General features: G+C 44.5%; 1 protein-coding gene across 1 annotated transcript in view; it reads left to right on the top strand.

Annotated features, from left to right (window-relative positions):
- Positions 1 to 3,042: 3,042 nt before the first annotated feature.
- Positions 3,043 to 13,849, top strand: part of HCN1 (hyperpolarization activated cyclic nucleotide gated potassium channel 1) — a 182,056-nt gene continuing 171,249 nt past the window's right edge. Inside the window, exon 1 of the mRNA XM_083576073.1 lies at positions 3,043 to 3,632. Within this exon, the coding sequence (XP_083432199.1) occupies positions 3,232 to 3,632 (401 nt within the window). The 5' untranslated portion in view covers positions 3,043 to 3,231. The remainder of the gene's footprint in view (positions 3,633 to 13,849) is intronic.

The following is a 13,849-nucleotide window of genomic DNA, read 5'->3' as shown; positions in this document are numbered from 1 at the left end:
AACATGAACAGGATGGCTGATAATAAAGTTTACCTGGCTTTCCAGGATATATAGGGAATGTAGGAGAAATCCAGGCTGGCTTGGAAAGAATTTGGAAACTTATAATTCAATACCTGTGTTGGATCCTTAATATGACATGTTGCTGTCTGGATTTTAATAACCTGTGTGGTTTTATTGTTCTTACTGGGCTGAATATGGATAGCTACTAGTGTTAGCGCTGATTCTCATTGACCATTTTCTTATTTTATTTATTTATTTCATAAAAGTTACACAGCGCTTGATTGTAAAAATAAAGAAGGATTTAGAGCCGTGCTATAAAACACAAAGAAGTTAAAATGCTAAAACAGATTAACATTCTAAGCATCAGGATAGGCTTGTCCAAAAAGGAATGTTTTAGCAGGCTCCAAAAAAGGTCAGAGTGAAGGTCCCTCCTTCATCTTGATTGGCAAGGAGTTCCGAAGCGTAGGTGCAGCCACATTAAGTGACCAATTCCTTACAAATGTGGAACAGGTATTATGTGGCACCTGTAGTTGTGACAATTCCACCAATTGAAGCAGTCAAGTGGGCACATGTGGGGTAAGATGATCTTGGAAGTAAACTGATTTAAAGTTGTTAAGGGCTTTATAAAGGTAAAGGACCTCTGAATGGTTAAGTCCAGTCAAAGACTTTCAGGCTGAGGGAGCCGGCGTTTGTCCACAGACAGCTTTCTGGGTCATGTGGCCAGCATGACTAAACCGCTTCTGGCACAACGGAACACTGTGACGGAAGCCAGAGCACATGGAAACGCCGTTTACCTTCCTGCCAGAGCAGTACCTATTTATCTACTTGCACTGGTGTGCTTTCGAACTGCTAGGTTGGCAGGAGCTGGGCAGAGCAACGGGAGCTCACTTTGTCACAGGGATTTGAACTGCTGGCCTTCTGATCAGCAAGCCCAAGAGGCTCAGTGGTTTCAACCACATCGCCACTCATGTCCCACTGAGGGCTTTATATACTGATAATAAGACATTGAACTCAGTCCAGTAGCAAATCAGCAGCCAGTACAGATCTCTTAGTCCAGGTGTTATATGCTGACAAGGCCTCACACTTATCAGCAGTTGTGCTGCAGCATTCTGCACTAACAGCAGCTTCCAGATTAATGACAGGTTGCGCCAATCTCCCTTGCTCTACCATTCCACTGAATCAAAGTGCATGTTCTCTACCTATGTTTCTGCACTGGCATAATGATCAGCTGCCTTTCTCCAACTGTTCTTCCTCATGGTGCAAAGGAAGGGATAAGTACCATTCAGTGGCTCAAGTTCAGACTGGTGTGTCCAAGCAGGGATCTTGATAGGAAGCTTTATGTGCACCTGAAAGGCTGCCAGATGATGTGAAAATCAAACGCTGTGAAGCAAAGACATCATGAAGAGGCATCAACAGTCACACTGGCTGTGCATTGTTCTTCCTAGACACACAAAAGGAACAGAAGGTCAACCACTCTAAATCCTGTAGTGAGACAGGATTTTTTTTAAAAAAAATATCCACAGACATCTAAAAAACAGACTTCCATGATTGTTTGCCAAAACTAGAGCCCCAAAGCAAGCCAAGAGTAGGTGGCTTTTTATTAATACTGTAGAGCTAAAAGCTCCTGGAGCATCTAGGTGTGGACAGGCTTGGATGAGTAATTGGTCTGAAGAAGTAGCCCTCATTTTTCTTTCCTCCTTATGCCAGAGGCACAAATAATTAGGTTAGCAAAATTGGCCCATGCGTTTCAAGCAAGCAAAACATGGCACAAACCACAGGATCTCTTCATCCAGCAGGTATTAATGTCTGGGTAGGAAGCTCACCCTAGCTGCCTGCCTTTTCTGCCTGACTTGGATTATAGAAACAGAGGCAGCATTTTGCCAAACATCTGGCAGCTGACAAAATATAGCTGATGGGCTGTGTTTACCTTGGTGGCTCACAAGTTTGCAAACTGTTCTACTGTCAAACAGACCCTATTATTAGGATCCTTCTAATGCTCAGCTGGATTCCACTTCCTTGCAATTTCTACCCTTCTGCCTTCGGAGAAACAGAGTAGAAGTCTTCTTCATCTTTTGGGTGACACCTCTCCATATATCTGTGATGGCTCATTCACACAGCAAGAGGCCACTGTGAGATGCTGCAGTGATGGCTAGTTGAATGTGCCTCATGTGCTTGGAAGATGTGGGCCACTGAAGCTTCTCTATACATGAAACAGCAGAACGGACTGGGAGTGCAGGGATGTGCTAAAATAGACCGGAGGTCTAACTCAGTATAAGACAATTTCCCGTGTTTGTTCCTATGTCCTGCACTGAATGTGTTTTGTGTGCATGTGCGCGTTCATGTTGCGAAACGCCACCCTGCTATTTTATGAGAGGGGCGATACTTAAGCACTTGTTATAAATAAACTCATAAATGAACCCCCCTTCCCCGGAAAGATCCGGCTTTTTGCGATAGGGGACAGGAACGCTTGCTGGGAACTGGCTGTGTGTGCGCGATGCTTGATGCGACCTCATCTAACCTCACTCCAAGCAGGCGAATGCTCATCAGCGCGTCAACGTCGTCTAACGTCCCTCGCTGCGGACAAACCGGGGGAGTGAAATGCTCAATGAACAGCTCGTTCCGGGGGGAGGGCGCGCGGTTGCTACAAACGGCACCGGGCGGACGCCCCGTCTGCGAGGCGAAACCCCCAGCTGGGTAGCATCTCCATGCCTGCGCAACCTCGGAAGCCGTCCTTCGTGCTAAAGGCACCGGGACCGAGGAGCGATCGTGGAAGGCAAATATGTGCAAGCGAAGCCAGCTTGGGAGCCCCGGTCCCTTTCTTTGGGTAGCGGCGATGTGAGGAGGAAACGCTGGCTCAGGCCAGCTGCCTAACGGCGCGCTCCATCCTCCCTCCCTCCTTCCCTCCTCCCGGGCTCGTCCGGGTCGCTCAATGTCAAGCGAAGGGAAGCGGGCCCAGGCGCGCCGCTGCGGTCGGCAGAGGGCGCTCGAAGGGAGCCTGCCGCCCGCCCGCCCGCCTCTGGCTCGGCCCTCCTCCCCTCTCCCGTCGGTCCCCTTGCCACGCGAGGCGCGCCAGAAGGGGCTGAGGAGCCGCTGAAGGGCGGGCAGCAGTCGCAGCAGCCGCCGCCGCCGCTGCAAGACGGAGCCGGCTCGCCTGGCCGGCGCTGCCTCCCTCGCTCGCTCTCCCGCGCCACCTCCCTTCCTCCGCCTCCCGGCCGCTCGCTGGGCAGAGGCATGGAGGGCAGCAAGCCCGGCTCGTCGCCCGGCAGCCGCGACGACGGCAGCCCCAGCGCCAACGCCTGCTTCCAGGGCAAGGCGGCGGCGGACAAGGCGCTGGGTAGCCCGGGAGCCGGCGGCGGCGGCAGCCTCAAGGACCATGGCAACTCGGTGTGCTTCAAAGTGGACGGCGGAAGCGGCGGCGGCGGCGGCGGAGAGGAGCCGGCGGTGGGCTTCGACGATGCCGACGCCGCCGGGCGCCAATACGGCTTCATGCAGCGCCAGTTCACCTCCATGCTGCAGCCCGGGGTCAACAAATTCTCCCTCCGCATGTTCGGCAGCCAGAAGGCGGTGGAGAAGGAGCAGGAAAGGGTTAAAACTGCAGGCTTCTGGATCATCCACCCCTACAGCGATTTCAGGTGAGGGGCGAGCGGGGTCGTCTGGGGTTATTTTCTGGGGTGGGTCGGGGAATCGATTTTTCTGTTGGTCACGGTGCGCGCGCGCGCAAAAACCGGGGCATGTGTCAGCTCTGCCTCCCCAAAGATCTGCTTGTGCTGCTTGGGCATTTTGAGTGTCTATGATGCTCTGGTGTCCAATTTTGATGCCAGTCCCTGAAGTGGGTAGCCGAAGTTGAACCCTCTGGAAGAAAGAAATATTCCTATCTCTTCCTCTGTTTTTCTCCACTCAACCCACCTCAACAGAAGCTCAGAGTTCTGAAGAATGACAATTTTCCCGAGCTTGATCCCCTCCAACCTATTTCCTCTGCCCGCCCCCTTTGCAAAGTCTTCCTTGGCGTTCAGGGAAAGAACATGCCAAGTGCTGGAATGGGGAGCATCAAAGAGGCTCTGCCCACAGAGCTTTGAAAGTGCTCACACATATGCATAGAAGCCCAGGTTGGCTTCTTGTTTCATTAGTAGCATTGCTCAGAAGTAAGTTCCACTCCGCTCAGGTGTGCTGTGCGCAAGATTGTAACCTTAGACTTTCCCCAAGTTCTTGGAACCTCAGGGTCCCACAACCCTCCATTTTTGGAAGGACAGTGAGTCAGTGGCCTTCCAGAAGTTGTTGGGCGACTATCGGCCATCCTGGGTGCGGCTGATTGGCGCTGGAGTCCAACAATGGCTGGAGGACTGGAGGTTCCTCACTCCTAGACTAGACGTTCTTTCCATCGGCTGTACTGACCACCATGAAATAACTCACCCCCAACTTGTTTCCACTGAACTCTCGTCTATATAGAAGAAACACAAATGCTACTTACTGCCCAACTTCCAGTCTTGCCCAGGTGAAATGTCACTGACCTTCAGAGATGGAGGTTAGATTATTTTCCATTTGCACTTAAAGACAACTCTCACATCCCTTTTCCAGGCGGAAGTTATAAGGGAGCCCTCCCCTCCCAGGATCCTGCAAGTTTCATGGGTCACTTTTTGGCATTCCAGTAAAATGGAGCTTTGCACAGGAAAAAAAATATATAACTTTGGCAAGCCAAGCATGTGAAATGTGGCTTGATTGTCTCCCCCGGTCCCTAATTTAGGGAGTATAATTTTTGCATCTGCAAAGGAAAAGCTACTCGTTTTGGCTATCTTGGAAGAACTGCGTGGAATCTGGGGCATGATAAACTAAAAATGAGGAATACCGTTTTCACTCAAACCCAGAAACTGCAAACATCTAAAATACGTACCTTCCTATTTTAAATATCCAAAGCCATGATGACTTATTCCCTATCAAGCTGTCCCAGGAGAATAAACACCCTTTGCTTCATTTAAAAAATCCTTGTATGGTGCTGGCTACGGGAACAGTGCAACTGACCTTGACTAATGTCCTGTGCAGATGTTCTTCTCTATACATCGTTGGGGCAGGGGAGAAGATTGTAATCTTGCCAACTGGCTCTCCCTCCTTGGCACACCCAACGTGTTGCATTTATTGTCTCTGAATGGTGTATGCATGATTTTTGCGAATGGGGCCTACGTGTTTAAGTCTCTATGTGGCTATTCTGTCCATTGTGTGGACTAGAGTTGTGTCAAGGGGACAGGGTCATCTGGCACAATCTCCATCTAACCCTTCTATATTCAGGGAATAATGCATTCACAAGGCTTTAGGTTCTTTTATTAAAACTTTGGTTCCTTCATGCCTCAGTCTGTCTTAGTGCTGTATATCAGAAAAAGACAAGAAAACGAGCAAATCAGAAAGACAGAAGACAGAGAGAAATAGGACGCTCTCGCTCTCTCTCTCTCTCTGTGTGTGTGTGTGTGTGTGTGTTGCCCTTAAAATGAAAGCTTTTATGTCATGGTATATCCAGTCATGGTATATCCATGGGAAGTTTAAAAACACGAACATGTAAGATTCAGGCTCTTAGTTAAAATTTGCACTGCTTGTTATTGTCGCTCAGTCTGATATGTGTGTGAAAGCTTTTTTGTCTGACAACTGCACATTTTTAGCTCTCTTCCCAGATACTTTTGGAAAGGCTGTGCTATTAGCTTGATAAAAAAGCAGGAACCTGAAAAAAAAAGGATTACATGGATTGAGGGCAACTGGGATTTTGCTTAATGATTTTTGGCCAGAGTGGGGTTTGTCCTTATTAATTTACCTGGTGCTTGAAAGTCATCCAGAACGCGGTATCTCCTTGAGCTATACTATTATGTGCTGGAGGGACGCATGTGGGGAGAAATAGCATTAACTAGTAGAATTTATGCACCATCCTTAACTGGGAGCTATCCAGGGTATTGAATAATAATGCATCTGGAAATCCCAGCTTTAACCTTGGAATCTGTGTCCTTGTCATTTCCAGAGTATACATCATGTCTGCTCCCATATATCCTGTAGCAGATGTAGTTTTCCCTTCTCATGTGTGTAAAAGAGGATGTCATAAGGGAGAAAGCAGTGTTAAGTTTCATTGACCTTCTGAGACATACCATTCATAGTTGGCTTGGAACAGTCTTCATATTCATGAGATCTGTCAGGTAAATGAAAAAGAATCAGTTGTGCCTTGCGTGAGATAGATTGCAGGAAGCGTAGAATGAGATGGGCATGAAGGCCATTTAAATCTGAAAAAGGATAGCTACACACAATATAATAGAAAAATGCATCTCCGAAGATTGTTGTATCACTTTATTCAAATGTGTATAGTTTTACACAAGATGCTAATACAATTAACCTTTGCATATTGTTTACTAATTGCAAGGTGTCATATGTTTAGGTCATGAATTTCCATGCAAACATTGTGTATACTCAGAGCACCATGGCATCTTAACATACTAAGGGATTGTTTGCTTTGGAATCCTTTCATGTAAAATGTATTTGTAATAAATATTGAGTTGCTTACGGATGCTGTGAAAAAATGCTCCTCTATAGGACCAAGCATCTCGTGGTAAATATATATATATATATATATATGAATTTGTGGAGGTGATGTGAGAAAGTGGTGTCTAGTAAACAGTCCTTGAGCTTTACCAGTTGGTGGTAATTCAGTGCCTGTCTCTACTAATCTATGATAGTGCTGGCATTTTAATATATACTAGTCAGTTCAGCTGTCCTTACATATTATTGTTATTATCATCATCATCCCAGGGTGCTTCACAACAGAAAAATACACAATGAGAATACAAAACACATAATAAAAGAAAAAGAAAAACAAGCAAATTTGAGGGGAAAGCTTATTTATGGCCTGTGCTTTGCAGAAACAATGGATACATAGTGTATTGGCATGTTTAAGAAATTAAGGAAATCAGTACGTCCTGGTGATTGTGGACAGAGACAAATGGCCACCAAGTACTATTCCAATGAGCTGCCTTACCTTTGGGAGCCTCACTGAAAAAATGGAAGTGAGCAATTATGTGAAGAGATTCTTAGGGCTGAACTACGGTTTTAATTCTGGTACACTATTTTTAAAGTGTGTGTGTGTAGTGTTGTCGGTTGTGAATGCTATGTATGTGTATGCTAAAATGATCAGCGTTTACTGTCATGAAAATGGAATCAGTACCATGTCATTTTCCTGATCAAGCCAGCACATCTGTGTGGTGGTTGTTGCTGCTGAATTTCTCCCCTTCCCTTCCCATCCTTATAAGGTCCCAAAGTGAGCTCCAACAGTATAAAAATACAAGAATAAATTAAATTTGAACAATTTACAGTCAATTGAATAGGGTGGGTCAGGTGTCAAAGGCCAGGGTATAGACTTTATGTCACCACACGTATATCTTGATGGTGGCACCATGTATTTTGCATGTGCACAAAAAGGAACTAGAGTATGAAATAGTTCTGCCCTTGCAATTATTTGGGATCTGCTCTGGGCTGGCGACAATGAACTATTCAAGAAAATGAATGAATGGCAACACACAATGAAACAAGAAGTTTGGCATTGTTCTTAACCTGCTTAACACTCCAGAACTGACCACTGTCAGGAACCTGGGTCCATCTTGCAGACCCAACACTATGGAGCATTTTTGAGAACCATTTTTGTATTTGTGAATGAACCTTTTGGTATGTAGTTCCGTTGGCAGTTCTTGTGTCTCATATAGGCACGAAGCAACTGTGTTTGGATGGATAGTCTTATTCTTCATACTAGCAAAGTTACCTTCATGCATAATCACCAGATTAAATTTTTACACTTACTATAGAATGTAAATCAACCTGGATGCTATGTTTATGAACTAAATGAATTTTGATAGAAATGAAATGAGTTGTGCTGATGATACATACTATGCTGAATAAAATCAGTTCCAGATCAATCTACTTCCCCTGTCTGTCCTCTTCCAGCTTTCCTGCCAACCTGGTTTTGATCCACCTGAAGCTCCATCTTGCTGGGATGTCATTGCCCGTGCTAGAAGGTTGAAGGGACCTGTGTATGGGTTTAATAGGGCTTCTTAGGAAATGCATAGTGTTGAGTCTGAGAGATGAATGGTGAGAGAGCATGGTTGTATCTGGATGAGGGCAACAATATGTCTGTCTGTGAAGGGTGGAAATTTCCATGGGTATCTTGAAGTGGCCTACTTGTGCATTTAAAATTGGGAATGTGGCTTCCTAAGAAAGACGTTCCTACACCTAATAGGCACTGGTATTATTCATGCACATGAGAAAGGATATATTGCAAAGAATAGAATGTGATCTTCGCATATCTTTGGACATTAACTGGGCTTGCAGAAAGGAGGATGTGTGGCTAATTCATACTTCCTCTTTCCATGTTTCCATGCAAGGCTGTGAAGTGGTAACACGCATATCTTCCCTAAGCTAAATGTGTCCCTGGACTTGCACAGATCCTCATGGGAGAGATGCATGACCTGTGACCTCAGATGTACCTGGGAGGAGAGGATATAGCACAGACTTTTTGTTGCCTTCCATAGCCACAGACTTCCATCGTATCATTTGGTTTCATTATACAGTGTTAGAAACTCAGATATATGAGCTAGGCATCAAATGGCTCCGTAAACCAGGATTACAGTTGCCAAAACAGAATGTCTAGTTGCCATTATGGGGCAAGACAGCTCAAAATTCATATTTTTCAGTACTTGGTTATTTGGTTACTGAATTTCGTTCTGATTGTACAGATGAAATATCATAGGTAGCATTCTACACAATGTGTTGTTAGTGTGTGAAAACAGTCAAGATCCAATGATCCCCAGGCATGTACCTCCAGATGATGGAGACTACAGATGCCATAATGGTGTTTGGGCATCTTCACTGGTTTCATATAATATTTGAAATAACTAGCTCTGTCCGTCCCCCCCCTGAAATTTGATGAATACTGATTCATAAAACCTTGCAACTCATTTTGCTGTTAATACAGATTGGCTCTATTATGGGGTATTTCTCCTGGAAGCTCCGTTAGTAACTCTTGAATGAAACCACCCATTCCATCTTGTTCCGGTCCTCTTAATTGGTGAGGACCAACAAATTGCACCTACAGGAGCAAATCTATGTGCCACATATCTCAGTGGAACATAACTGTATAAGAAGCACTGAGTCCCATTGAAACCAAGACAATTTAAGAAAGACCTGGAGTGTGCCATGCATTTATTCCCTCTCAGATGCAAATCTTGCAACACTTCATTGGTCAGCCTGAACCATGGTTAATGTTAAACACCTTCATCAGTGCTAATCCATGGCCAATGCTTTCCAGAGCTGGCTTCTTAATCAGGTTGGGGAAGCAACTGTTTTGCATGCAGAAGATTCCAGGTAGGGCTGGGAATGTCCCCCCTTTAAAAAAAATAAAATCCTGGAGAGCTGTTGCAGTGAGAGTCGAGTATACCTAGCTAGATGTAGAAGGCAGCTTCCTATGTTCCACTGCTCTCCCCAGAGCCTGAAACAGCTGAGTACTCCCTCCATCTGAGCCCTGAGCAGCAGAGGCTTGCGTTGAGCTGGTGACCAGGCATGCAAGCCTTCTTCATTTGTTTCCATCAGCATAACATCCCCTGCTGCATGTGTTAGACGTGATCCTGCTCCTGAAGCAGATGGTTAAGCGAGGGGCTGGTGGAAAGCTCATGCTACTTCATTTACCAGCTCAATCCAAGCATCAACTCATCATCTTAGGGCTGAGCCTCCTGACCACAGAGCAAGCAAACTGGTATTTAATTCGTCTGCTCCTGGCTATCGCTCTCTGTGCTGGCAAATGGGATGAGGAAGAAGAAGAAGGAGCCATGAGTAGGATGAGGATGTGGAAGAAACATAGAAAATAGGACCTATATGCGAGGGTTCCTTTTTGTGGGAGACAGTAGGAGGTGTGCCTGTGCAGTGCGGGGTGTTTGGCTTCATGTGTGACAATTCACAGGGGGCTGTTTGCAGGAGAGGGAGGCAGTGTTGTGAGAATGGAGTTGAGTAGAGGAACAAATGTTCCTTCTGTAGCCCCTACCCCACCCCACGCCATTTCCAGCAAGTTTCCACTTGCTAAATTATTAGCAATTGGGGGGAGAGTGGAACCACAAAATAGTAAGAGAAAACCAAAATAATTTACATAGCACAAAGTGACCATATACAGTGGTACCTCAGGTTACATACGCTTCAGGCTACAGACTCCGCTAACCCAGAAATAGTACCTCGGGTTAAGAGCTTTGCTTCAGGATGAGAACAGAAATTGTGCTCCGGCAGCGCGGCAGCAGCAGGAGGCCCCATTAGCTAAAGGGGTGCTTCAGGTTAAGAACAGTTTCAGGTTAAGAACGGACCTCCGGAACAAATTAAGTACTTAACCCGAGGTACCACGGTATTTAACAGTATACTCTAAGGAAATGTTTCAGGCTTTCTTGGCTACAGGAGTACAGTAAATGTATGTATAACATACATATTTTATAGGAATTGGTGGTACTGAAATGAAAAAAAATGTTGTCTAGTCCAAAATACCTAGAAAATAGTCACTTGCAATTATATTCATTTTGGTTATATGTAGGCTGTGGTCCTATATTTCCTGTGTGTAGTAGTAGTACTATTTGTTTGGTTGTTTCATAAAATGTATACACTTCTTGATTGTAAAAGAAACAAAACCCCTCAAAGCAGTTTATTGTGCAAAGATCAATGAATAATGTAGTGGCCGCTGCTGGATTACTGTTTTTCTTTTGGCATCCTGGTGACTTTTAAAAAGATTTATAAACCACTTAATCCATAAGCTCTTTTAGGTGGTATACATAATGTTTTTTCCCCTTGTTGGTGTTGTAGTTCTTCTTGCGCTTTGATTTGTAGCAACTTTGCTTTGCCTATTTTGCTGCAGGGCTCCTGTGCTCCGTCACTGCTTTGTGTTCTGATGGAACAAGATTTTGCAGGTGTTATATAAGCTGCACCATCAAAGGCCACTTTCTTTGTCCCCTGGTAGTCTGCTCAAAGGAAATATCAAGAGTCTCCTGGGGCACCTTAAAGCCCAACAATGTTTGTAGCATGAGCTTAGGTGGGTTTCGGATGCCTGAAATAGACACCCACGTGCATGTATATGTATGCATACATATACAGGGTGAGTCCTTTAAAAGAGGCCCCCTGGGTACAGAGTACACATGTTCCACGGGGCCTCTTTTAAGACCCACCCTGTATGTGCACACACCCTATGGCAGAGTGAATAAATTGATTCTATTTATTTGTTTGCAAAGTAAGTCCAAAGAGAACGTGCCATTCTACAGGGAATTAATGTCTAATTAAGAAATGATTATGTAAGTGGCCTGACAGATCTTTTCTCTGAATGGTTTCACGTATTTTTTCACAATCCAGTTGTGCCACTGGAGCTGTGTGTCTCCGTTTTCTCTTGCACAAAGGCTCCCTTGGTAGAAACCCTGTGATTTTTGTGTGTGACACTACTCACTGGTACATTGTGATTGTAACCACAATGATTCTACCAAGTTATGAATACCAACATCTCGTTATTATTATTTCTACTTCTACCTGTGCAAGTATTTTGGTTTCAGATGAGTCGTTAAACTGGTTTTGCTTCTGTTGCCGCCAGAAAGTTGCAGATGCATCCAGAAGCTGACCATTGGTGGGTTCCATTCATATGTTTAAAGGATATTCATTTAGGCAACTAGACCTTAATACAACAACAACAACAACAATTAATAATAATAATAATACAGCGGTACCTTGGGTTACATATGCTTCAGGTTACATATGCTTCAGGTTACATACTCCGTTAACCCAGAAATAGTACCTCGGGTTAAGATCTTTGCTTCAGGATGAGAACAGAAATTGTGCTCCGGCGGCGCGGCAGCAGCAGGAGGCCCCATTAGCTAAAGTGGTGCTTCAGGTTAAGAGCAGTTTCAGGTTAAGAACGAACCTCCGGAACAAATAAAGTACGTAACCAGAGGTACCACTGTAATAATAATAATAACAACAGTAGTAGTAGTTTTAGTATTTATACCCTGCCCATCTGGCTGGGTTTCCCCAGCCATTCTCAACTTGACTGAAAAGCAAAATACTCAACACACAAGTTTGCATGTCTTAAACCAGGAATGTCAACCTTTTTGCAGCTTGAGCTGCACATTCTCTTTGGGCACCTTCTGAGGGGCGCATTTTACCTTCGTAGTACAGGCTGTTTTCTGCACACATCCTCCATCTTCCATCTAGGCAGGCAAGAAGCATTAACAGAATTTATGGACGCATTCTACTCAGGCATGTGCTTTTCCACTAAGCTGTGGTTCCTCCTTTATAACCATCAGCCTTATAAGAATCAGTTTATTTATGGCTTAAAAGGAATACTTTTCTGGCTTAAACTCATGCACATTGATTAATAGCTTATCCTTAGTTACCGGTATTTGTTTGAAGAGTCTTACCAATTTTATCTGTGTTTTTAATTATGCATATTTTCTTTTTTTAATTGCTGTGTGGATTGTATCTGTGTTTTATCTACAGTTATTTTTGTGCACCGCTTAGCTCTTTGATCAAGCAGTCTGCGCATCTTCTAAATAAGTAAATAAATAAAATTTAGAAATGCTTTGTGAGAATGGTTTTCCTTCGTCCTCGCACAGTCCTCATTAATAATTTCAAAATGTTGCATTCCTTATGTGACACTGCCTGGTACAATAACTCTTATTAACCAAGGCCCAAAGAAGTGTTGTCTGTCCAAGAGTTCTTTAGATTTAGGTTTCCAAACTGCATTGTGATATGACATTGGAGTCAACTGGTCAAAGAAGACTCAAGTTTAAATAATTACTTTGGGCAAGTGTATGCACTTGTGTGAGCGTAAACTGGATTTGGGCCTTGACTTCTTAAATACTTTTTCATTCATGGTGTTGTTGCTGTTTAGTCGTTTAGTCATGTCCGACTCTTTGTGACCCCATGGACCAGAGCACACCAGACACTCCTGTCTTCAACTGCCTCCTGCAGTTTGGTCAAACTCATGCTGGTAGCTTCGAGAACACTGTCCAACCATCTCATCCTCTGTCGTCCCCTTCTCCTTGTGCCCTCCATCTTTCACAACATCAGGGGCTTTTCCAGGGAGTCTTCTCTTCTCATGAGGTGGCCAAAGTATTGGAGTCTCAGCTTCAGGATCTGTCCTTCCAGTGAGCGCTCAGAGCTGATTTCCTTAAGAATGGATAGGTTTGATCTTCTTGCAGTCCATGGGACTCTCAAGAGTCTCCTCCAGCACCAGAATTCAAAAGCATCAATTCTTTGGCGATCAGCCTTCTTTATGGTCCAGCTCTCACTTTCATAAATCACTACTGGGAAAACCATAGCTTTAACTATACGGATGTTTGTTGGTAGTAGGTTTCTAATAGAACCATAGTGCTGGAAATGCTGGCTGCCACAGCATCCCTCATTGGTGGTTTCCCAGACTCAGGTTGAAAACCTTAAAGAAGACCTTCCAACCTTCCAAGGAGGTTTGTTCTGCTGTCAACATACGCAGAGACTTCATAGTTACTCAAAATGTTTTGGAAAAGCAATGTTGATACACCTGTATTACTGTTACTTGCTGAAATAATAATACATTCCTGGTCTCCTACTACATCAATTAGTATGCACGTAGAGCGATAATTAGAAAGCATAAAAGCACTATTGTTCAGTTTCAGAAATGACAGGGATTATCTTGTGCCTCACAACAACAGCATGCGCTGCAAAGCGAATTTTAACTTAGAAAATCCCTCTTGCTCATGCCCTTCTCGCTTTCTCCCCAAGGAGAGAACAAGGAGTGAGGTCTGCCTTCAATTAACATTTCCAGCTTATATTGATTGATATTGCGCTA

The sequence above is a fragment of the Podarcis filfolensis genome, assembly GCF_964270895.1.
Source record: "Podarcis filfolensis genome assembly, chromosome: 11".
Lineage (NCBI taxonomy): Eukaryota > Metazoa > Chordata > Lepidosauria > Squamata > Lacertidae > Podarcis > Podarcis filfolensis.
The sequence above is the reverse complement of the archived record's forward strand: the minus strand, read 5'-3'. Positions and strand labels throughout refer to the sequence as shown.